Source organism: Sarcophilus harrisii, chromosome 1 (genome assembly GCF_902635505.1).
Source record: "Sarcophilus harrisii chromosome 1, mSarHar1.11, whole genome shotgun sequence".
In the NCBI taxonomy this organism is placed as follows: Eukaryota; Metazoa; Chordata; class Mammalia; order Dasyuromorphia; family Dasyuridae; genus Sarcophilus; species Sarcophilus harrisii.
In genome coordinates this window covers 655,218,865-655,242,845 of record NC_045426.1, presented here as the reverse complement: position 1 = coordinate 655,242,845, position 23,981 = coordinate 655,218,865, and the positions used below count along the sequence as shown (strand labels likewise).

The 23,981-nt window shown below is 42.5% G+C and overlaps 1 protein-coding gene and 1 long non-coding RNA gene across 2 annotated transcripts in view; both read right to left on the bottom strand.

Moving 5' to 3' along the window:
* LOC116420778 overlaps positions 1-6,375 on the bottom strand; it is a 40,573-nt gene extending 34,198 nt beyond the window's left edge. Inside the window, exon 1 of the long non-coding RNA XR_004231217.1 lies at positions 6,142-6,375. This is a non-coding gene — a long non-coding RNA (uncharacterized LOC116420778). The remainder of the gene's footprint in view (positions 1-6,141) is intronic.
* Positions 6,376-11,447: 5,072 nt separating this feature from the next.
* DAPK3 (death associated protein kinase 3) lies at positions 11,448-23,500 on the bottom strand. Its single transcript, XM_031947854.1, has 9 exons — positions 22,683-23,500; positions 22,133-22,290; positions 19,809-20,169; positions 19,007-19,136; positions 18,567-18,615; positions 17,519-17,545; positions 17,052-17,204; positions 16,104-16,149; positions 11,448-15,607 (listed from the first exon to the last, which is right to left on the bottom strand). The coding sequence occupies exons 1-9, from the start codon at positions 22,836-22,838 to the stop codon at positions 15,071-15,073; spliced, it is 1,617 nt and encodes a 538-aa protein (XP_031803714.1). The 5' UTR covers positions 22,839-23,500; the 3' UTR covers positions 11,448-15,070.
* Positions 23,501-23,981: the final 481 nt, after the last annotated feature.

Below are 23,981 nucleotides of genomic sequence, written 5' to 3'. Positions count from 1 at the left end.
TGTTTATAGAGTTCTGAACGGATCCAAACATTCAGGAGAACAATTTGGAACTCTGCTCAAAGGATTATAAAATTGTCTATACCCTTTGACCCAATAATACCTATATTCCGAACAACTTTTTTAAAAACTATACCTATATCCATATATACCAAAAAATATTTATAATAGCTCTTTTTGTGGTGGCAAAAAAAATGGAAATTGAGGAGATGCCCATGAATTGGGGAATGGCTCAACAAGCTGTGGTATATGGTTGTGATGGAATAATATTATGTTATAATAAATGAAAAGAGTAGTGGTTTCAGAAAAACCTAGGAAATTTTATATGAACTGATGCAAGGTGAAGTGAGCAGAATCAGGGGGTAACAGTAATAGCAATATTGTACTATGATCAGCAGTGAATGACTCTCTCTCCAGAGAGAAAACTGATAAACTCTGAGTGCAGAATGAAATACACTTTTTTTTCTACTTGCTTTATTTTTCTTGCTTTTTGTGCAATATGTATAACGTGGAAATGATTTGCATGACTTTACATGTATAATTGATGACATAATTCTTGCCTTCTCATTAGATGGGGGAAGAGACTTGAGGGAGGAAGAGAGAGACCCTGGAACCTAAAAATTGCCAAATGAATGTTAAAAGCAAATAAATAAAGAGAAAGATGATGTCAAGGGATGGGCAGAGGCAGAGGGGAAGGCATCCTAGGCTGAGTTTTTAAGGATATAGATGTGGCAAAGGGCCATTTGGACAGAGATTAGACTATATGAAAGGAATTCAAAAGATCTCAGACTAGAAATATTGAATGGTGATCCCAAATGATCCCAAGCCTAAGGGATTCAGATTCAAATTTTCTAGAGCTAGTAGGGGAAAGGGGAAGAGTTAAATTCCACTTTCTCCTTGTCCCTAATTCCACTCTCCAGTAACATAAATTGTGGAAAGTTCCTGCCCCTAACAGCTGTGCCCACCACCCTAGCACCAGAGATTTCTCTGGCCAGCTGGGGAGAAGTCATCTGAGGAGTCAAATGTGGCTAAGAAGGCCCACCTCCCCTCTCCTGACACTGCCTTTTCCAAGGCCTGTCCTTTTTCCCAAGGCACGAAGAAATGTAAAGGGCACTACACCCAGAAATAGAACAGAACAGAGACAGGGAGACCCGGGAAGATAGGGCCAAGGCCAATAATTCCCAAAAGTCAATAGGACAAAGTTAGGACCCCCTTCCCATCCCTCACCACACACACACACACACACACACACACACACACACTCTTACTCCCAAAAGGGATAAGCTCAAGTGAAGCCCCCAAGTTTAAGGCATGCTAACTGATACAAGGACCTCATCACAAGATGTTTTGCACATAAAAGATACTTAATAAATGTTTCTTAAATGAATGAAATTAGAGGGTACTCAGTTGTAACCTGAGATCAACCATTGTGTCCCAATAACTCTGGAGAAATCATGTTCCCTTCCTGATGCCTAGTTTTATTATCAAATAAATGGGATTTGATCCTGTCCTTCCAGGGTTGATGGGATGTGATACTAAAAAATAGTTGTTTTAATAATTTGCATTCCTCTAGCAATTAAAAATTTATAATATTTTTAATATAAACTCGGGGAGATCTGGGGAGACAAAAAATTATTTCCAGTATAAAGCTAAGAAAAGAGAAGCTCAGAGAGGTTAAAAAAAATTTATCTGAAGTCAGATAATTAGTAAGTGGAGTAGCAGAATGACAAACCCATACTCTCCTCACTGCCCAGCTCACTTAATCCTCTAATAACCCTGTGAAGTAGTTAATTCAAGTATTACTGTCCCCACTTTACAGATGAACAAAATGAGACTTAGAGAGGATTCTGAGAGTTGGAGCGCATGAAGATACGTCTTCTGACTGAGTCCAGTGTCATTTCCACAAAGTCATACTCCTTGATGATAGAGAGAATGTAATTGTAGCAAGATCATTTCCTGGAATAATCTGAAGGCCCTAAATGATCTCATCCCCTGCCCATTATCCCTCTTAAGCTCTACACAAGCTTCCTCCCTGCAAACTCTGCCCATCTGTCTCTGATCATCTTCCCTATGATTCCATTGATGACTGAAAAATGGCAATGCCCTAAAAGCTTTGCTATAGCCCACATTCACATCAGTGAGCTAATTTTCTATTCTCAGGCAGACTGACCCCAGCAGCTCTAAGCCCACACAAATTCATCATCAACCATATGTGCACCTGACTTATAGAATCCTGAAGCATAAATGGAAAGAATCAATGAATGAAATTTCTCTTCATGAGATTTATTACTGACTGATTGGTTCAATATACTTAATGCTTCCCCAGTCTTTTCACCTTTAAGGGAAATAGGGATTGTAAATCTTGGACAAGAGGAAATCTGGTAAATTGTTAAAATCACTGAATTTGGAATGAAAGGACCTGAGACACAATCAATATTCTACCACTTACTATCTATCTGAATTTGGGTCAGTTACTTCCCCTTTGGGGGCTTGTGTAAGAAGGGAGTGGGACCCACATGTTCCAAGGTGCCTTCCATCGCTAATCCTGAAGGAACCTCAGAGAAGCTCTGGTCCAGCCCGTACACATCTTTCCTACAGAAGAACCAACAAGTGTTCATCCAGTCACCAGGGACAGGGGGATCACCCCTTCAGAAGCCATGGATGACTTTGTAGGTAGGTCCACTTGTTAAGAAGTTTCTGCTTACAGAGAGCAGAAATCTCTGCCCATTGCTCCTAATTCTTTCTCCCAAAGCCAAGTAGAACAAGGTCAATCCCTCTTTCTGCACGCCAGCCCTTCAAATACTTGGAGAATGTAATCTAATCTTCCTCCAGGCCCTACCCCATATATCTTCCCTATCACCAAGTCTAATATCCCCAGTTGCTCCAAAAAGCCCTTAGAATGGCATGGCCTCAAGGCCCTCTACCAGCCCAGTCACCTCCTCCGGACACCTGCTTCTCTCTGCCCAGACCAGACCTTCCGCTCTAGACCTGAGCCCTGGGTCTCCTTCAGTCCCTGGGGAAGTTAATTCTCTCAGTTGTTTGGTGACTGGGTGCAAACTCATTCAATTAAGTCTCTAAACCCTATGGCCCTATGGCAATAGCATCCAAAGAGCACCAGAATGGCTATTAGGAGAAGGGAGAAGGGAAATACTGAGAGAAAATTAAGTGTTTGTAAAAGCAAAAGATACTGATTTTAAAAAATTTAAAGCACCAGTTTGAAACCAGACAGTTCAAATCTCAGTTCTGCTACTTACTACTTATGTGACCTTGGTCTCAATTTCCCTCTTTGTAAAACAAAAGGATTGGGGCAAGTAGGATAGAGTATCAATCCTGATCTGAGTTCAAATCGAGCTTCAGACACTTACTAGTTATGTGACCCTGGGCAAGTAGTTTAACCCTGAGTGTCTCAAAAAAAAGGGGGGGAGGGGAAGGTTTATACCAGACTTTTTCCCTTTGTCATTCTTTTAACTGTAATCTAAATTCCACTTCTAAAAGCTTGTAATAATAAATCCTACTTCTTTTTCCCCTGGCTCCTTTGGCCCACAATTATTTCTCTCTCTGAAATCTTCCATTTCTTAAAGAGTGGGTCATTTCCTCATTCATTCATTCATTCATTCAGATAAAATTTGCTAAGTTCTTACTGTGGGCAGAACACCGTGATAGGTAAAAGGTCAGAAGAATGAAGAACACGTAACTCCATCCTCCCTTTTTCATTTGAAAATTTAAATGAAATTTCATTTTATTATCACCCCACGGGTCCTCCTCATATTGAGTGCCTGGAACACAGATAAGGTTAAGGACCTGTGAGTGGTTTATTGGCTGAGTAACTAATTTCAAAAAGGAAAAGATGGACAGGGCAGAGAATGGAAAGGTGAACTCAGAGGAGCTTTCTGGATGTCTCATGACCTCCTCCCCAAGACGCACGTGGTTTGTCCCTCAAAATGTGACATCCTGTGACTGACACCTTCCCATGCCAAGTCAACACCTACTCCAGATACTTTGGCAAAGAGGCTGGATTCTGGGACTAAAGAACACTTAACTGTCTCCTTGCCAGGGTTCCCAATCTCAAGAGTGGCCCCTGGTTCACTCCTAGTTCTGAACTGGGCCCAAAGTTCTGGTGTAGTAAGGAGTTAGTGGGGTTCCCATACACACACAGTTTTGGGGAAGAGAGGCTGATTTTTATCTGATCCCAATCATTCCCTTCTTCTTTTTAAAGAAGGTGGTGATTACTAAACTGAAACTCTCCCTTTGATTTCTAAACTGGTCTAAGTGGAACAAAGTCTAGGAAAAGATATAAAAGGTCCAAGACTCTATCAAGTATAAAATAAGGGAGAAGAGTACCGGTCTGGGAGTCTGAAGACCTAAGAGACCCAAGCCCTAATTCTGACTTTATCACTAACTCCATATCTGCCTGTGAGTAAAGTCACTTTCCCTCACTAGCCTAGTTTTGTCATTTCTGAAATGGGAAAAATATTACCTCCCCTCAACACACACCCGACAATTGCACAGAAGTGGTTTGAACACTAAATGAAAGAACAAATGGGAAGGTGCTTTGGGATACTATATAAATATAAAAAATTTAATAAATCAAGAGAGACCCTTCAGGCCTTTTACCATGAATCCTACTCAAAATATTATCTTGTCTTCTTATTCTAGGCTTAATCCAACTCTTGGGAGAGTTACTTGGTGGGGAGAAAGAGGGGAAAGTTACTTAGTAGGGATAGAGAGGGAAAAGTTACTAGATAGGGAGAGGAAAAGTTTTCCCATATAGATTCATATAAACATACATATGTTCATCTTACCCTCCCTTTTCCATCTTCTCATTTCCAAACACATCCTCTGCAGACCATCTGCTCTACAAGCCAACTCCACTCAATCCATTTCCCTATCATCAGCATTTCTGCTGAGGAAGGAGACATCCAAGCCCCTCAAGCCCCATCCAGGGGTCACAGTGATTCCTTCTCCCTTCTCCCACCTAAAAAGGGAGTCCAATCACCATGCTGCTCTTAACTGAAAAGAGGAGGGAGGCAGGGTTCGAGTATACCTATTAAGCACGTGAAAATTAATGAACATGTTCACTCACACCAGAGAAAAGCAAGATGTCCATTGAATTCACATCCTCCCTAAGGGATCAACCTTCCTGTTCATGGGATAAAGGTACTTTTGATTTATCCCACCCATGCTCCAAAGGGTTCTCAAACAATTCTTATTGCTCCCACACTACCCAGATCTCTCAGGATTTGGAGGTGGAGGGGACCTTAACACTGGTTAACTGATTGATCTTAACACTGATCAATCTCCCATTTTAAAGATGAAAAAGTTGAGACCCAGAGAGAAGAAGGGTTGCAAAGTTTGGATGCAGATCTGGGTCCAATGATTCTAAATAGGAAGCTTTTTTCACAATACCATGATTCCCATGATACCCAGAAACTCATAGTAGATAATCTTAAATCTAACTAAACAGATCTAGGTTCATGACAAGAAAGGATCCCATAAACAGAAGAAGATGGGGGAATTTCTCATGCTCCTAGGGCCATCAAACTTGGAGTCACCCACTGCCTTTATACCTACTACAGCATTTCACTTTAATTTCCACTTCCTCAAAATAACATAGCTGAACCCCGCCTCCCCCCAAAAAAGGGAGCAACTGACAATAGCTTCCATGATGGGACCAATTGGAAATGGTGCCCTAAGGAGAAGGGCTGACAAGTTCTGGGATCAAGGAGCCTGGGACAGGACCATATTCCTGACCTCCTCAGCCCCCACCATTTACTACCATGAAAACCAATGATCCTGATCTTCCCCACTTCCCACCAGGGGAACAGCAAAAGGCTCCCCACATTAACCAGACATGCACAATATCCTCTGAGCAGCTCCAGACGGTCAAGACAGAGAAAGAAAGGTCTGATCCCCCTCTTCCGATTCCCTCCCCTCTTTTTCCTTTCTCACCCCCTTATGTTAAAGTGGTGCTGGTGAGAGGTCACAGGGGCTCACTGCCTTGCACTGAACTGCCCCAGGACATTTTAATACCATTAAGGATCTGTGTGTCCAAGGGCCTTTTTAATAGTGTATCTTGTTTCTCCACTTCTTCTTCCAACTTTTTTTTACACCTTGAGGGAGGGGGGGCAGGGGAAGGGTACTTACTTTTCTTTTTTGTCTCACAACATGGGATTTAAAAGTCTCAGGGGCTGGAGAAGACTTTCTGGGTCCTCGGCTCAGGCTTTATGGAAGCTGCCAGCCAGTCTGGGGACAGGCTTACCCAGAGTTATTAATAGTACCACCTGGTGACCCAAACCTTCCTGCCCAAATCTGGACAAAACTGAAGCAGCTGTCAGCTTACCACGGGCCTCTCCCAGCATTCCATGTCAGGGGAGACACTTTCCCTTCCCTCTGCCCCACCATGGTGGGAGACAAGGACTTGGACTTCTAGGTAGCCCTCTCTATAAAGGCTTGGAGTCCCAGGATTTCACAACTGAAAAGGAACCAATCCCCACAGTTTTACAGAGGAAGTGGAAGTGGAAACCACTGAGGGAAAGTAACTTAAGTCACATAGCGAATTTGTGGCACAATACAGGTCTCCCAGATCTGTTCTTTCTACTCCCTGAGAAAAGAGCTAACACAAATTTTATGAAAAAAGATCGAAAAGTAACCAAACCAAACAGGAGCTCAATGAAAGGTCAGATCTTCCTCCCACTGCCCAAATATACATTTTCTGCAATCTGGTCTTCTTGTATTTACACGGAAATTGAAGAAAAGAAATATCAATATTCAGTGGGCCTACAGTACATGAATAATCCCCATCCGGCATTATCTCTCTTTTTAAAATGCTAGCCAACTCCTCCCACTATCAGCTAAGGTGTGCTCAAGGAAGGCAAACTAGAGATGGAAAGGTATATCTGGCTCTGTAAAAAGGAGAAATCATATGATGTACCATAATACTAGAGCTTGTCTTGTCAAGCTAGACAAGCAAGACAAGGCCTTGATTTAGGGCTTGTCAAAGAGATAGTAGAGGGGTGGTCCTCCCCTTCTCCTAGCTGGGTAGACAAGGCTATATCTTCAGTAAAGTAACCCAGACACCTCACTCCTATTGCAGTAGCCTGGTCCATCACCAAGGAGGTGGAGATCTCAGTGGGGCTGCTCCTCCAAGTGAATGGTCTGGGTCAGATCAGGGATTACCTCCTCAATTCCCTGTTAGAACAGCCAGGGCTTTGGGCTGACCCCTCTCACCATGGGTCTCAGAGTAAGTTCCAGAGAGGCAATGTCATACAATGGGAAGATGGAATCAAAAGACCTAAGACTGAATCTCAAAACATTTTCTGAGTTTTAGTTCCTTATAAAAGAAAATGCCATCTACATCCAGAGAGAAAACTATGGAGACTGAATATAAATCAATACAGGCTATGTTAAATTTTTTTTCTTTTCCTTATTTTTTTTCTTTCAAGGTTTTTCCCTTTTGTTCTGATTCCCAAGGAATATTCATTTAAAAATTAATGTACATGTATAACCAGAAAAAAAAAAAGAGGGAATTGAACTATATAGCTTCTGAGATTCAGCTCTGAATCTGTGATCCAACAATCCAAAAATGGAGATGTTCCTACCCTCTTCCATATTTCATTCTGGGACACTCCCTGGCTGGGTATAAAAGGAGAAGAAGGTTAAACCACCTTACATCCATCTTCCCCTAAAAATGTAAATAGCAATTGTAGCAATTGTGTGTGTGTGTGTGTGTGTGTATGTGTGTTAGGTAAAAGTGGCCATTCTCTGTCTCATTTTTTTACCTAGCCCTAATCACTGAATGCACATTGCCTCAGTCAAATTGAGACCTAGGAAACAACTTTGAAGGGCCAAGATCTCCCACTGTCTGTGACTATCTCCAGGAATATTAATCCACATCTTGCTACTGGACCCAGATAGCTCTGAAGGAGAAAATGAGGTTGGTGACTTTGCAAGTCCTTTCTTATCTATGAAGGACATTACTTTCATGATGTCATGGTCAATTCAAGGAAAATAACACACTCCATAGGACTTTGAAGTTGGAATATTTAACCACTCACATGTATAGAATGCTTTGGACTTTCCAAAATGCTCTCATGTCTGAGCCTCCTAACACTCTGGGTCTTCTTTCCTTCTCTATATAAAATGGAAGCATTAGACTTAGATGATCTTTAAAGAATCTCCCAGCTGGAATATATCCACATTCAAGTCTACAAACTTTCTAAGTACCAAATATATGTAACTCAATTCTGCCACTTGGTGGTTGTGTTCTGTAATCAACCACAGATGGAACAGATTGAAAAGGGACCTGAGAGTTCCAATGGAAGGAAGGAAGGGAGGAAGGGAGGAAAGAAGGAAAGAAGACAGGGAGGGAGGAAGGAAGGCAGGAAGGGAGGAAGGAAGGAAGGAAGGAAGGAAGACGGGGAGGGAGGGAGGAAAGCAGGAAGGGAGGAAGGCAGGGAGGAAGGAAGAGAGGGCAGGCAGGAAGGAAGGCAGGAAGGAAGGAAGGAAGGCAGGGAAGGAGGAAGGCAGGAAGGGAGGAAGGAAGGAAGGGAAGGAGGGAGAAAGGGAGAAAGGGAGGGAGAAAGGAAAGATGGAAGGGAGGGAGCGAGAAAGGGAGAGAGGGAGGGAGAAAGGAAAGATGGAAGGGAGGGAGGGAGGAAAGAAAGATGGAAGGGAGGGAGGGAGGAAAGAAAGATGGAAGGGAGGGAGGAAAAGAGGAAGGGAGGAAGGGAGGAAGGGAGGAAGGGAGGAAGGGAGGAAGGGAGAGTTTCAATTTAGTAATCACCACGAGGACAGCCAGGTGTTAAGAGTCCAAAAGTCTTTACTGTCTCCTTGCCTGATGCTGGGCAGCTTTCTGGAGAGCCTTTCAGTCTGGCCTTGATCTTAGTGACAGAAGTGCAGGAGGCCAGGCCAGCCACTAGGAGCCTGACTGAAGGTGAAATGAATTTGTCTCCTTGTCCTCTGCAGCTCTCAATCCCTGCTTATATGTTCCACACTGAGTACAAACCAATCATTATATCTCTAGGAAACCATTATTTGTTGTAAAATTAAATCAATCATACTGAACCATGCTAACTAGATAACCACTGTCTCCTCCATTCCACTTAGTACCTTGTAAGCATCGTTGTTTCAAGTTCAGAGTTCTGGTCCATAACAGGGAGAGAAAGAGAAAAAGACCTAAAAGGGAGAGATGTCCCACCAGCAAATCCTATAGTTTCAGGACTTAAGTCCAGGTGAGTCAAATTGAAAAGGTAGGGCTTCTGTGAGCTCACCCAAAGTCACCTCTCCAGTATCATCATTAACAACTTCCCAGTTCAGCCATCCCGATTTCCTGTTTCCTGAACATCACTGTGTATAAAGCACTTAATACTTTTGTGACCTTTGACAAGCAACAATCTCACGGGGTCTATTTCTTCATCTATAGAATAAGGACATTTGTCTCTTCCATATATATCTCTATGATTCCCTCTAGGACCATGCCTTTGATCACGCATAGGGACCAAATCTAAAAGCCATCCAAGGTCAACCAGCATCTTACCCTCCTCCATGAAACCTTCTTTGACCACCCCAGCCCAGTAGTTTTTCCTCTCTCTAGTGGGATTTCTCATAGAAAATGAATCTCTACAGCTCTTTGACCCTCTTCATAATAAGTACTCTTCATTTATTTCTTTCATTTTCCCAAGTAGAATGTGAGCTCCAAAGGGCAGGCTCCATGTCCATGTTATTCATTGATATATCTTTTACAAATACATGTACACTGTAAGCATCAGTAAATATTTGTTTAGAGACAAGTCAACAGTGGCTCACGGCTTTATAATTCCTTTAATCATTTCCCATCTGCACTGTGAAAGATCAAAACTTCCATAAGTTCTAAAGAGGGCCTAGTTTGGTACTGAGCTAGATGGAGGTTTTCTATCCAACTCTCTAGTCAATGAATTGTACCAATTTGGTATTTAAACCTTCAAAATGTTATCACATTACAGTGTCAATTCATATCCAATCTCATCCAAGTCACCTAAAGGAAAATCTAGTAATATTATAATAAGATGAAAATCTAAAAAGGTGGGTGGGGAGAGGGTGAAGTAGGGAAGAATGTTTTGTCTTGTTTTGAGAAATGATCTTAAACAAGAACATTAAATAATTTTTCAAGAGACATAATGTAGACACAGTAGGTAAAGTGATTCTAACAACTAATTATAATATAATTATATAATTTTGATGGCAAAAATATGGCCATTTTGTATAGAAAATAAATCTTGGAAAGGGCACTCGACTAAAAGACCAGAAAATTGGATTCTACTTCAAATAAACTTTCCTTCTCTAGGCCTGGGTCTTCCTGTTTTGAAAAAATAAAAGGAGGGAGAGGAGTGGTCTAAATGACAAAGTATCTTCCATTTCTATATCTTCCAGTCCATATTCTAAGATATTCTTCATCTTCCAGTCCATATTCTAATTTTATTAGGACTAAAAGTAACTGACATTCATACAATACTTTAAGGTTTAAAACTATATTGGAACTAGCCGACCTAGGATTCAAATCTCAGCTTTAGCATTAAGTATCTCTGTGACCCTCAGGAAGTCATTCAATTTCTCTTAGCAAGTTTGTTCATTCATAATGGTTACATTTTTCAAAATGAAAACTATTTTGTATTTAGAAAAATTGTTGTAGAAAGGTTAATTAGTTCCTGACTAAGAATTTTTGTTTTAAATAAAAACTTTCTAGAAGGGTGAAGGGAAAGAATTACACTAATACACTGCTGGTGGATTACACTTGTGTACTGGTCCTTCCTTTCTGTAGAACAATTTGGAATTATGCCCTAAAGGCCATAAAACTGCCTACCCTTTGACTCTGAAATACCACTACTAAGTCGGTATCCCAAAGATCAAAGGAAAAGGAACTATATTTATTAAAAAAAAAAAAAATATATATATATATATATATATATAATTTACAGCAGCATTTTTTGTGTTGTCAAAGAATTGGAAATTGAAGAGATGTCCATCACCTAGGGAATGGTTTAATATTAGTTGTGGTATATGATCGGGTGGAATATTATTGTACTGTTCAAAAATACTACTAATAAAGGGGATGTTTCAGAAAAGCCTGGGAACTTATATGAATAGATGCAAAGTAAAGTTCTGCTGAACCAAGAGACCATTGTATACAATAACAGTAATATGTTAACAATAATCAATTGTGAAAGACTTAGCTATTTTGATAAATACACAATTTCCAAAAGATCCTGATAAAAAATGCTACTCCACCTCTAGAGTTGAATTGAGAATATAGAGTGAATCATATTTCTTCACTTTATTCTTTTACAACAGCTAATATTTTAATGATGTTTTTATATGACTTCACATGTATAATATGTATCATATTGCTTCCCTTCTCAATGTGAGAGGAAAGAGCTAGAATTTGAAACTCAAAATTTTTTTTTAAATAAATATTAAAAAAATACACATAATTTTAAAAACAAACCTGCCTAGGCCTTAAGGACTGGGCTTTCTCCCTACACCCCAGCGAATGAATCAGAATATAGCTCACAGTCCAAGAAATATAAAAGTTTTATTTCCTTTCGCTTTGTGGCATATTATTGCATATGCGTGTGCATTACAGGCACTCCAAAACATGCATATACAATAGCTATAGGCCAGGGCATACTATACTGTCCCAGGTTTCATATATCTGTGGGCATATAGTATAGGAAGAAGGAAGGAGACATTGTCTTAATCATACAAGGGCCATGCACCAAGGTAGGGGAGGATGATTATGCAGCCCCCTCCCCTAGAACCAGATCCCCTATCCTCCTGCTCTCCAGGAAGCTTTAGACACCATGAGTCCTCCTGTCTCCTCTAAGTAGAATATTACCTCCTTGAGAGCAAGAATGAACTCATTTTTGTCTTTATGTCCTCTAGCAGAATGTCTTACATATACTAATCCCTTAATAATGTAAATGTAAATGTAAAAGGTACTTTCACTTTTATTATTGTGATTTTTGCCCCAATTTCTTCAAGCTCCATGACCATCCAAGGGACCCAGGGAGGGTAAAGGGAAGTGCTTATTAATTTTTCCCCATTGAACAGACCTTTCCATATCTAAGAACTTCAAAAAGGCTCAATATATGTAAACATGAAAAGAGAGGATAATTTCACTAGGAGAGGTCAAGAATAAGAAACTCCCACAGAGATCATTTCTACAGTTGGGAAAAGCCTGTTCCTAATCACAATATCCTAAAAGTGTGCCTAACAATTCTCTAGGTTAAAAGAAGACTTTTACAGGTATCTTTTACTTCTGGTCAATTTTGGTCAATTTGTTTTTACAGATTTCCAAACTTAGAGAATTAAGTAAAGTTGAGCTCTATTTTACAAAACCTACAACCTCAAACTCAGATTTTTTCAGGCCAGTATATATAAATTGTTAGAAGACAGCATCTGGTGGCCAAGTATGGTATTATCTATTAATTATAAAACCTAAATTACTCAACCCAAAAGAACAGAACAAAATTACAAGAACTAAGACCATGATTGGATCCCTAGGCACTGACGAAATCATCACTTGATTAAAAAGGCTGGGAGGAAGAAAAGAAGTGAATTAAAAGAGATGCTAGAATTAGAAATCATGTCATAAATCTGACCACCATTTCATTACTCATGAAAAAGTATTTCATTCAGTCTATTATAGGAATATATGTCCAGTTCTATAACAAAAACCCATAGGAAAACTGAATTCTCTTCACAACCAGCTCTTGATGTTCCATCAAGAGAAACCTGCATTAGGTGACCTGCTCCTGTTGATTCAACAAATATTTGACATGATCCATAAAGATTGCCTAGTGTTCTGATTGACCTGGGGTGTCATAAGTTCAGCAAGTTAACCCTGAAGGACTCTCTACATTTGGACCTATTTCATGTGAAAAATGAAAAGGTTGGACTAAATGACCCCTTAGGTTCCTTCTAGCTCTTCCTTCAGGATCCCATTAACAAGTCATGCTCTTTAAAAACATCCTTTCCCTTCCCCTATGGACAGGTAATTTTTCAGGATTTGTTTTTGAATCCATAAAATGAGAACAGATCAGGTGTCAAACACAAGGCCTGGCCACAATACTCAAGCCCAAACCACATTAAAATGCCATTGGGAAATATTTAACAAAATAAATAAAAATACAGTAGAATGTAGATGTTAATATTTTGTTTTCTAAGTCAATATACATCCCTAAGAGATCCTCATTTATGGTTTATTGACCCCATTTCTATTTAAATTTGATCCCAATGGATTAAATGACTCCAGATTTTAATCCTTTTTTAATATGACCCAAAGGATTGAAAGTTCCATAAGGGCAGGAACTATACAATATGTTTCTTTCTCTCTCAGCACTTAATAGCTACAGGGCTCTACATATAGTAGGTACTTAAATGGGAGTTGGATTGAATTTGCTGAATCCTGCAATTCCATCCAAGGAGCTCAAGAAAGTGGAAAGTCTCCAAACTAAAAAAGGTTGACTCGGCATTCAAAAAAGAAGTCAACAATCAAGTATAAAGTACTAAGTACTAGGTGCTGTAGAGAAAAGCAAGATAATAGCAACTCATACTGCTATGGAACCCTAAGGTTTGAAAAGTACTTTTCCCCCAACAATTCTGAGATAAGTAGTACAAGTATAATTACAGATAGAAAAAAATCAATACTGAAAAATAAAACACTGTTCTTGCCTTCAAGGAGCTTACCTGGGTGCAACCAAAGATTGTCTAAAGGATTTCTAGAAATCTGGCTTCAAAAAATACAGGATGTCCCAAAAGTCTTCACCCAAAGTGTTAAGCCCAGATTAAAACTGCACCAAGACTTTTGGGACGCATTGTACAGTACAACTGCCAGCAGTGGGAGGGAAAAGCAGTAAGAGTGGGCAGACTGGGCCTGGAAAATGAAAATAAGGAACGACACCAGCTCGTTTCTAAACATTCTGGGTGAGTCTAAAATACTGTCACAGACGGTACTGGGTTTTGCTGCAACCACGGCCATAAACCCAAAAAACTGGGTATATAAATGGACTACCAGCCTATCTTTTTACCCACAGAGAGGATAACAAATGGCCCTGGCTAATAAGGTAATGGTCATGAGGTACTGGGAGTGAGGAGGATACCAGGACAGTCACTGGGCTTAAGCTACCATTCTATGCTGGGACAAAGTTTGAATGGTCTGTGTTTAATATGTGTCCCTTTACACACATTACACAGGAGAAAGATTTTCTCTCACTTAGTGCATTTACACAGAAAAGACTAGAAGAACATTTGTTAAATTTTCTAAAAATACATATATATTCCAATTATGTTTAACTTTGGGAGAATATCTTATTTTATTCTCATGTAGTTTCATGTTTTTATTAGGACCTACAGATACAAGTAGTCTGTGCTTCTGCAAGTCTCAGCTTAACAGTGAGATTTTTTCAAATAAGGGCAATTCATGATATGAGGTCCCTGTTCAGAATTTCTTTAAGTGCATATAAGAGACACTGTTAATTCAGGAGCTAGAGGCAGAGCCCACCAGAGCAAGACTCCTCCAGAAGACAATCAGCAATCTGTCCAGTGGTATAAGTGACATTTGTCCTTTTTCTGTTTTAGCAGATGAAGGGGTGGTGGTAATAATAGCACTCTAAGTCTAGAGCGTCCCTCAGTTGTATGAATTATGGGAAAATTCAGTTCCAAGTCAGAATAAAGAAAGTTGGTATTTTCCAAATTCATCCAGCCCAAATTGTGATTAAGAAAGGGTAAGCAGCAACGTTGCAGAAATTGATATTGCTCAGTACAGAAATTCTTATTTCGTTCCAACATTCCATTTTAGTCAATCCCCCAATTCAGAAATAAATCAGAATCTCTCAGGGAAAGCAAATAAAAGGAATGTCAGCACTGTGGCTCTTTGCTAGAAGATCCTTAGAGAGGTAGAGATTCTGGAGAGCCGCCAATCCCAGATCCTCTCTCTTAATCCAAGTTATCAATCACAGTCTCCCTCCGCTTCAAAGGGCTGTAGCACAAGAAGTCTGACTCCCCTCGTGGCACTCCTCTGCTCCAGCCCAGAGAAGCACTAACGCACACTGCAGTCCCCATCCTGCAGTTTCTCTTGCTCCATGTCAAGGACCAGGTCCTGGACAAACCTCATCTCTGACGCCACGAGCTTCGCCAGGGTGTCAAAGCGGTTCTCCAGGCGGCTGAAGCGGCGCTTCAGGCCGTTTGCCCCCAGCAGGGCTCCCTTTGCCTCTTCCTGGGCCTGCCGCTTCAGGGCCTCGGTCTTGTGCAGCTCCTGCCGGAGCAGCCTCAGGTCCTGGCCGATGCTCTCATTCTCCTCCTTGTACCAGGCCTCCTTCTCCTCATAGATGGAAGTCAGGACCTCAATGTCCTCGCGGAAGAGCTTCTTGTTCCGCTCTAGCTCCCGCAGGCCCTCCTCAGCCGCCGCCACCTCCTCCAGCACCTTGGAAAAGCGCTCAAAGTTGATGTAGGTGTTGTTGGGGGGCATGCTTGAGTGGGACTTGATGGTGTACTCCTTGAGGCGGGTCGTCTTCAGCCGCCGACGCTCGGGCTTCTTGCCACTGTCCTCGTTCCGCACGTTCCTCCTCTTAATCACCTGTGCAGGGTAAAAGAGGGGGCAGGGGAGCAAGGACTTTAGAGCTAGGTGACCCGCTTAGGAAGTCTGGAGGAGGCACTGTACTAATGACAAGATGAACAGGGAGGGGGAATGCTGGGAAAATGTGAGGGGGAAATTATCCAGGGGAAAAACTTCCAGCAAGTCTACCAGGGCTGTGTAGGGAAGCAGCAGGACTGCAGGACTTCCCCAAGTCACCCTGCAAGAAGCTACAAGACAACCAATACTATTCCTGGATATGGTCAGTCTGTTATCTACTGACCCTGCCCAATGACTATCTCTCAACAGCCTGCAGAATGAAAAGTCCCCAAAACATCCTGAAATTGGAAGAGACCATTCAAATCCCATGAACAAAGCTCGAGTGGGACAACTCAAAAAGTCATATTCAGTTCAAACTGAGACCATTGAATCAGTTAGGAATATGTTCTAGTCCAGTGCTCTATGAACCCAAGGGCAGAGTGGCCTAAAATCTACTCACCTTAATCCATGAATGCTCCAGGCTCTGCTCAATGGTCATTCTTTTCCTGGAATTAAAATAATATCTTATATTTATATAGTACTTAATGCTTTCAAAACACTTTTCAAACACAAGCTGATTTCAACCTCAAACCATGTTATGTAAGTATGATATGTATTATCCCCATGTGATAAGCCAAATAAGTGAGTCACATAAAGGTTAGCTGAAGCAACAGGCCAGGGCATGTGGAATGGGAAGGAGAGAGTCATATTTCAAGTCAACAGTTAAAAGAAAAGAGAAAAGAGAATTTTGTCAATATCAGATTTAAACATCAAAATGTAATACAGAAAGATGACTGAATGGCTCTATCTGATTTTTGAGAGAAACATTTGACTTTGATGTCCATTATAAAGTTGTGGGTTTTGGTTGGTTTTTTTTTTTTTTTTTAAATTGTACCTGGAATTCTTATTGGCTTGAAAATAATACATAATATCCATTATTCCTTTAGGCCAATAAATGGTTATATAAAGAATAAAATGGTTCATGGGACAAAATAGCACCCAAAAATGACAAAAGTAAAGTTGGGAGGAGAGGAATAACACCTCTGTGTATATACATTTAAAATCGAATATTCCATCATCTTTCATATTTAGTTCTCAGATTTCTAAGTTTTTATCTATCACTTCATTTAATAAATATTTAATTAAATAAAAAAGGGAAGGAGAATTTAGAATTATCATGACTCTGCACTTGTAGGACAGAGGTAGAATGGATATCCATGCAAAGTCCTACTTAACTGAAGCAGAAGATAAATGTCTTTGCCAAAGTAACATATTAAAATGAACAGCAATGCTGGATTCCACCAACACTTCTTACTACCCAAGCAATATTCTCATTATACCACAGGTACCACTCCCCCCCCCCCCCCCCCAAGTCCTTCCCCCTTCCCAAGGCACTAGAATCTCATACTTGGGATCTTTGACAAGCAGTCGACGGATAAAGTCCTTGGCCAGCTCACTAGTGTTACTAAAATATTCTTCATCAAAGTCATAGTTCACAGCTGAAATGTTGGTGAGAGTCTCTTGCTTGGTTTCACCCAAAAACGGTGATGCTCCACTCAAACTGGAAAGAACATACACACATCTCATCAAAGAGGGCTCGCTCCCCAAACCCAAGGTCAAAGGTATCCCAATGCCTGTATCATATAAACAAAGTCCAAAAGTCACAGGGACCAAAAATACAAGAAGGACAAAGTCCTTGTTCTTTCACCGCAGGATAGATAACAGGTCTGGATTTCAATCTTTTCCCCAAATACCATCCTGTGCTGCCAACTCTAGGAAGCACAAGGTATATCCCAAGAACTATCTCTTCAATTCCCCAATATTTAACAACCACTTAGTTTCTCCCATTTTATAAATGAGGGAAGTTATACTCACAGAATGTATGTGATCACTCCGATGCTCCTGAAAGAAGGGAAAGAGAAGAAATCTGGTCACTATGGAACATTATTCTATAATTCCAATGAGTTACTAGCAAGAGATAAAGAGGTCTACGGATGGAGCAAAACCCATGCTTTTTCTTCAGCACACTATACCCAGAGACTCTCTGGATATAGAGAGTAGCAAGCCCATTCTAGATTTGCCAATATCAAGGCAAAAGTTTAAAAGCAGAGCAGATTAAAGAAAGGAGGCTTTTGGAAGACACAAAGATATAAGGTTTATAAGGCTCTCTAGAACTCCTGAGATTTCAGACATGTAACTGGGTATCAGAAGACATAGGCAAGTATGCCCCTGTACCACTTGGCCAAAAACCTTCCCTTCATGGACTTCAATTTTCCCTCCTAGTAAAACTAGGTAATTAGTCTATATCATCTCTATGATGCCTCTTTATTGCTAATACTGTAGATTCATCCATATGCCAAGTTGCTTAAAAATCATCTTCACACACTGAGGACCAAAGTGGAGCTCAGGAGGCCAGGCAATGCCATGAAGCATCCACTAGTCACTAGATTAGTCAGACAGAGAAAGTCAAAAGACAGCTTCCCTTATAGTGGAATGAATATAAGTTCCTTCTCTGAAACATGATGCAGTCTGAGGCATCTTAAATCAGAGAGACTAGCTAGGGAAAGGAAGAAGGAAGGAAGGAAGGGATAAAAGGCTACAGGCAAGCCCAAATCCCATCCTTGCCACCAGGTTTTAATGTCTCAAGTCATAGGAATGAGTCAGTCTCAGTTTGCCTGCCTTGGCCTTGAGGCTGCTAAAGCTGTTAGAGGTAGGGATTGATCTGATCATCCTCATTCCTTTAAAAGATGTTCATCAAGAAGAATGAGAGACACTGACTAAAGAAAAGTTGCCCTCATCTCTCTATATAAAGGGAAAATATAATTCCAGAGATATTTCCATTGGGAAACTGAATCCTGAAGCCAAACTGCTGAAGAAATAAAGGTTATCCAGGAAAGCCAATATATCATTTCCTCTCCCTTACCACATATCTGCCTCCAGACCTAGTGGTTCGTAGTTCACAATCTCAGGAGCTTTAGGAGAGATAGGAAGAGAAGTTGGATTAGTACTTTGTAAAATATCAACTCTAGTATAAACTCTCTGACATACAACATCAGGTCAATTTGGGCGCTAGCCTAACAAGACTCAACTTTGGCACTTGAGTTTCTACATGCCCAAAGGAGGGGATAATGTGAAAAAACAGGGGAAATAGGTGGTTGCAATTCAGAAGGTAATAAAACAAACTATTTGTAGTGAGGAAAGCCAAGCATCCCTGGGCTTTACAAGATGCTACAGCCAGCACTCAGTCTCTCCCTCTGCCAGAAAAAGTAACTTAATCATTTGGAAGTGTGTAAATGGTTCAACCTAGTCCCTTTCTCAGAACTCTGGACCCTATCACCTCTACTACATAGGATGGCCACTTACCTACAAACTCGGGGGTTCCAAAAATATTCTTGAACTCATTCCCTGCCTCAATTTTGTGAGCAATGCCAAAATCAATGAGCTTGATTCGAGGGTTGGGCACATTCTTATCCAGAAGCATGATGTTCTCTGGCTGTAAGAAAGGAAGTCTTCCTCAAATCAGGCTTCATAAAGTTTAAGAAGAAATTTAGTGTAACAATTGTTGTCAAATATGCTCTAAACTAGAAAGAAATATAAGCTTATATTAGAATGCCATATTATCCTCCCAGACTTAGACCAAATACTGACAGAGACTGACAGTCTCTAAAAAGGAGAAACTGAATTTGAACACTCCTACAAAAACTAACAAACGAAAGAGGCCCAGAATCCAAGATGAAAGAAAAGTAGAAAAATGGAACAACAAATAGGGGTTTAAATACCCAGGCCCAAAAAACAAATTAATTCCTTTCCATAAAAGTATATAAAGAAGGGCTTGAAGAAACAAAAGACTATAAGCAAAGCATCCTTTCTATAACTGGCCAGAATTCTCAGGACCAGAAACAAGAGGATCATATGATTACAGAATTAAGAGAGTTTAGACATTAAAAGCAATCAAGTTCAACCCATTCCTTTTACAAATGAGAAAACTAAGAATAAGAAAAGTTAAAGTGACTTGCCCAGGATCAATAACTGGAAAGTTCAGAGGCAGTATTCAAACCAAAGTCTTCCTTACACCAATTTTAAGAAAGAACAGACTAGCCAGAGGACATTGTTCTCTACCTCTTTAAAGGCCCAAGAAAAGCTAAGGAGAGAAAACAGGGCTCACCTTTAAGTCAAAGTGAGCAATCCGTTTGGAGTGCAGATAATGGACACCATCTAGGATCTGCTTAAGGAACTGGGTTGCTTCCTCTTCAGTTAGGGACTCCTTTTCAGCCAAGAAATCAAAGAGCTCACCTCCAGAAACCAGCTCCAAGATGAGCACTACATCTGTCTTGTTCTCAAAGATGTCGTGGAGGGTAATGATGTTAGGGTGCTGGATCTCCCGGAGAATGTCCACCTCCCTCTCTATCTCCTCTCGGCTTACCCCCCGACGACTAGATGACAATCGACGCTTCTTGATAAACTTGGCTGCATACTCCATCCCATTGCTCTTCTGACGGCATTTCCGAACAATGGCAAACTGACCACTGTACAGAGTTCAGGGAAGAGGCAAGATAAGGGGAAATAGGAAAGGAAAAAGAGAAAAAAAAAAAAAGCTTTAGAAAAGTAAAGGCCCCCTCTTCTTCATTCCTTCCATATGACCAGTGGGTCATCATCACTGGCTTGTGTTCAAATTCCATAAATGTTTCTCCCAGAACTTGGGATGAAGCACTCAAGACACCTGCAGAGAGCTGGCATTCTTCCAGACATACACTCTCCAATAAGGTGTGGAAGGCTACTCAACTACTCAACTACTTCAAAAGAAAAAAGAGGGCAGCAGCTGTCAGAACTAAGAAAATAGTCCTATGGTGATACAACTCAGCTATGGAAAAAGGACTTGAGTAATAGCTCTGAAAATAGTGATCCTCTAGGATTAGGCCTAAGATATCCTCATACTCAAAACTCAAAACATTCATACACTGTCATAAAATTTATTTTGGGTAATTTATATAAGAGATCAGGATGTTTTTCTTTTAACCTCTCAATGGGTGATTGTGAGACAATATGTCCAGAAAGTAGGAAGAATGGCAACTTGATGGTTTTCAAGCCAAGAAAAGGTAATAAAACTCTACAAATCAAAAAACATAGCTCGGAAGTCATACAAAGGGTAGGAGAGCAAACCCTGCCCCACCTATCCACTCACTTCATTTCCCTGAAAAACAACCTCCCCAGCTTTACTGCCCTACCATAGCAACTACATACTCAGTTATGTCCTCCTCATCACTACACTGAGAACGCTGCGATCATTCCAAACTCCAAGATTCTCCTCAACCCCAACATGGAATAAGCCACCCATTCTTCTACCTCTCCAAAACCTACCTATTCTTTAAGAGACCTTAAGCCAAATCCCACCTCCTCTAAGAAGTCTATCCTAATTATTCAATTATTTTCCTTCCCCAAACTTTTATTTTCCTGAGAATCGGCACTACATAAATTCTCATTAATTTCTGTAACTTCCTTCACTTAAATTTTATCTTCCCAACTACACTGCAAAAACAAATCCCATTTAGTCAGCCCGCAAGCTATATCAAGTACCAAGCTCCAGAACCAGAACTACACCTTACAATTCCACTATAGCCTCAAACAAAAAAGCGTAAGGCTGAGTTCGCAGTAGGAGCTCAATACACATTAAATGGTTTCTCAGTTAAGTGAGAAATTCAAAAGATCAGGTACTATGGTGTTAAGTATTAAGAATGGGGGACTCAGTCATGAAATTTGGGTTTAAATCCCACTTCTACCAAATAAATAAATAAATAAATTCCGCTTCTAAAAAAAAATGTAACTATATGCAAGTCACTTTATTTCCCTAAGCTTTAGTCTTCTCATCTATAAAGTACAAATGACACACTACCTACTTCCCAAGGCTATCGAAAGGAAGGTGTTTGTAAACCCTGAAGCCCCACTTAAATCTGAGCAACTGTCTCTTATTATTTTTATCCTACATTTTTCCCTTAACCTACAAGCCTCCACTTGAGGGAGGGGATTCCACAAGCAGGGTATGATCTAAAGGAACAAAGAGGCCCTGTGCGCAGCAGAGCCCATACACAATACTCAGTTATTTACATTTTTATCTGGTGACATCATCCCACTGGCCTATAGGCGGCCCTAAGAGAAGTGCCTGAACAAAACTCACCATATAAGGTTTGAGGCTCCGTGGGAGAGTTGGGCCCTTGGGACTAACCAAGTATACAGACTTACAGGAAATCAACTACATGGCGGGACCATGGGATTTAAACTTTTCTGACAAAAAAAAAGCCAAAACGGCAGGCCGTGGCGAGAGTGGACAAGAAGCTCGAGGCCTTTTTGTAAGCTTCTTCAGTGGAGCCCCTCCTGATCGCTCTCCTCCCAGTCCTTCCACAAAGGATAAAAGGTAACGCGAGCCGGCCAGGCGGCCTCCGGGAATGTGTGCAGAGCGCCGCGCCGCCGCCGCCTGGGCGCGCAGACTCTCACCTGCCCAGCTCCTCTCCCATCTCATAGTGGTCCTCCACATCCTCCTGCCTGAAGGTGGACATGGCTGCGGGCCGGCCCGCCACTGGCTTCTCCGTGCGAGACAAGCCCGGCTGCTGCTGGGGGGCAAGGGGACGCCGAGGAAGTGCTCCGGGGCAGGCCTGGAAAAGTCAGGGCGTCAAGGCAAAGCGCGGGCCTGCAGCGCCGCCGGTCCCCAGCAGGGAGGCTCTCGGGGGCCACTTACGGCCCGGGAGCCAAAGGGTAAGGCTACGGGGGGCGGAGCGGGGCCAAACCCGCCTTGCCCCGACGCCCAGCGCGCCCCCTCTCCGAGACCAATCCCTGGCCCCCTTTGTGGCCCAAAGTGGGCGCCACGGCACCCCGCGGCCTCCCTCCCCCGGCCCGGCCCGGCCCGCTCCTTCAGGGCCTCCCGCCCCAGCTCAGCTCCGAGGCCCACGCCGCCGCGCTCCCCGGCGACCCCCCCCTCCTTGCGACCCCGGCAGGAACTCCCCCAAGCGCTACAACGGCGCCCGGCCCAGGCTTGCCCCTTCCCCACCTCAGGATCCGCGCGGCCGGCGCCCCAGCAAGGCTCTGAGGCGGGGAAGGCAGGAGGGAGCCAAGCCGGGCGCTTCCCCCAGCACCGGGTCAGCGCCGCCGCAACATTCCGACATGCTCTGTCGTCACCGCGCCGGGCCCCATGGCCAGCCCTCATTGGCCTAACGTTAACCCTCTCTCGGAAACGTCATCGCGCTCGGGCGCTTCCCCGCCCACACCCGGCTGTCATTCTCTACCCCTCCCTCTCCCTGCCAACCAAGTCTGAGAAACTTCCGCGGGAAAGCCCCGCCCCCGAGCGTTGGGCTCGGGTTGGGGGGCTCCCTGCGGCCCGAGTAGCCAGCCGCTAGGGGGCGCAGGGGAGGGCGGGGCGAGGACAGACAGGAGCAGCGGCCGACTGGCTGCTCTAGATGTATGTCAGCGTGGCGCGGAGGTCTAGTTTCCGGTTCTTCGCTCTGCCTTCAGTTAGGGTCGCAGGGATTTGGCTCAGAGCGCTGGGCTGCGTCCTCCCACTCCCCCTCATTCATTCAGCGTTTGCACATCTGCTCTGCTCTGCGCAGGCCCGCGTGCTGGTTCCTAGGTGTTTTGAGCCCTGAAAGGATTTTATAAGGAATTGGACATCTCAGATCGCGGGACCCGGAAGACCAGGACTCGTCTCTGGCTTTGGGGGAAGAGGGGATCTCCAGGGGTCAGTCCTCCTAACCACGAGGGTCCGGAAAGTCAGTCGCTGTAGGGATTCGGACTCGGATGAGACTCCCACGTGTTCAAGTCCAGACCTAGAACTGGAAAGGACTCAGGCCGTGTAACCCAAGACCCTCCTACAGGGAGATCCTCGAGGCAGGATTGAGTCCCGGCACCGTCAGAGCTATGGGCTACATAATACGGCACAATGGAAAGGGCGCTTGGCCTGGAGTCGGGAGGGTCCGAGTCCGATTTGAACCATCACTTCCTAGCTTTGTACCCGTTTGCCTCCACTTCCTCATCTGAAAAATGAAGCAATCCCATACGACTGACGCCGACCCAACGCTATCACTGCCAAGGAGCTAGTTCAATTAAATTGGAAGGATAAACTTGATGCAACTGTAATAAAGGCTTCTAATGAATCAAGCAAAGCATCAGCCCCCCAGCTAGTACCGGAGAAAGCAGGAAGTCTTTCATTCGTGGTATGCTAACGAGCAACTCCAGGGAAGGCAACGCGCAAGGTGCGAAAGTGCTCGAGGCATAAAATAGTCCCAGCCCCGCGAGTTTAGGCTCCACGGGATAAACGATTAGGTGGGGCTGCTAGCAGCTTCAAGGGGTCCCT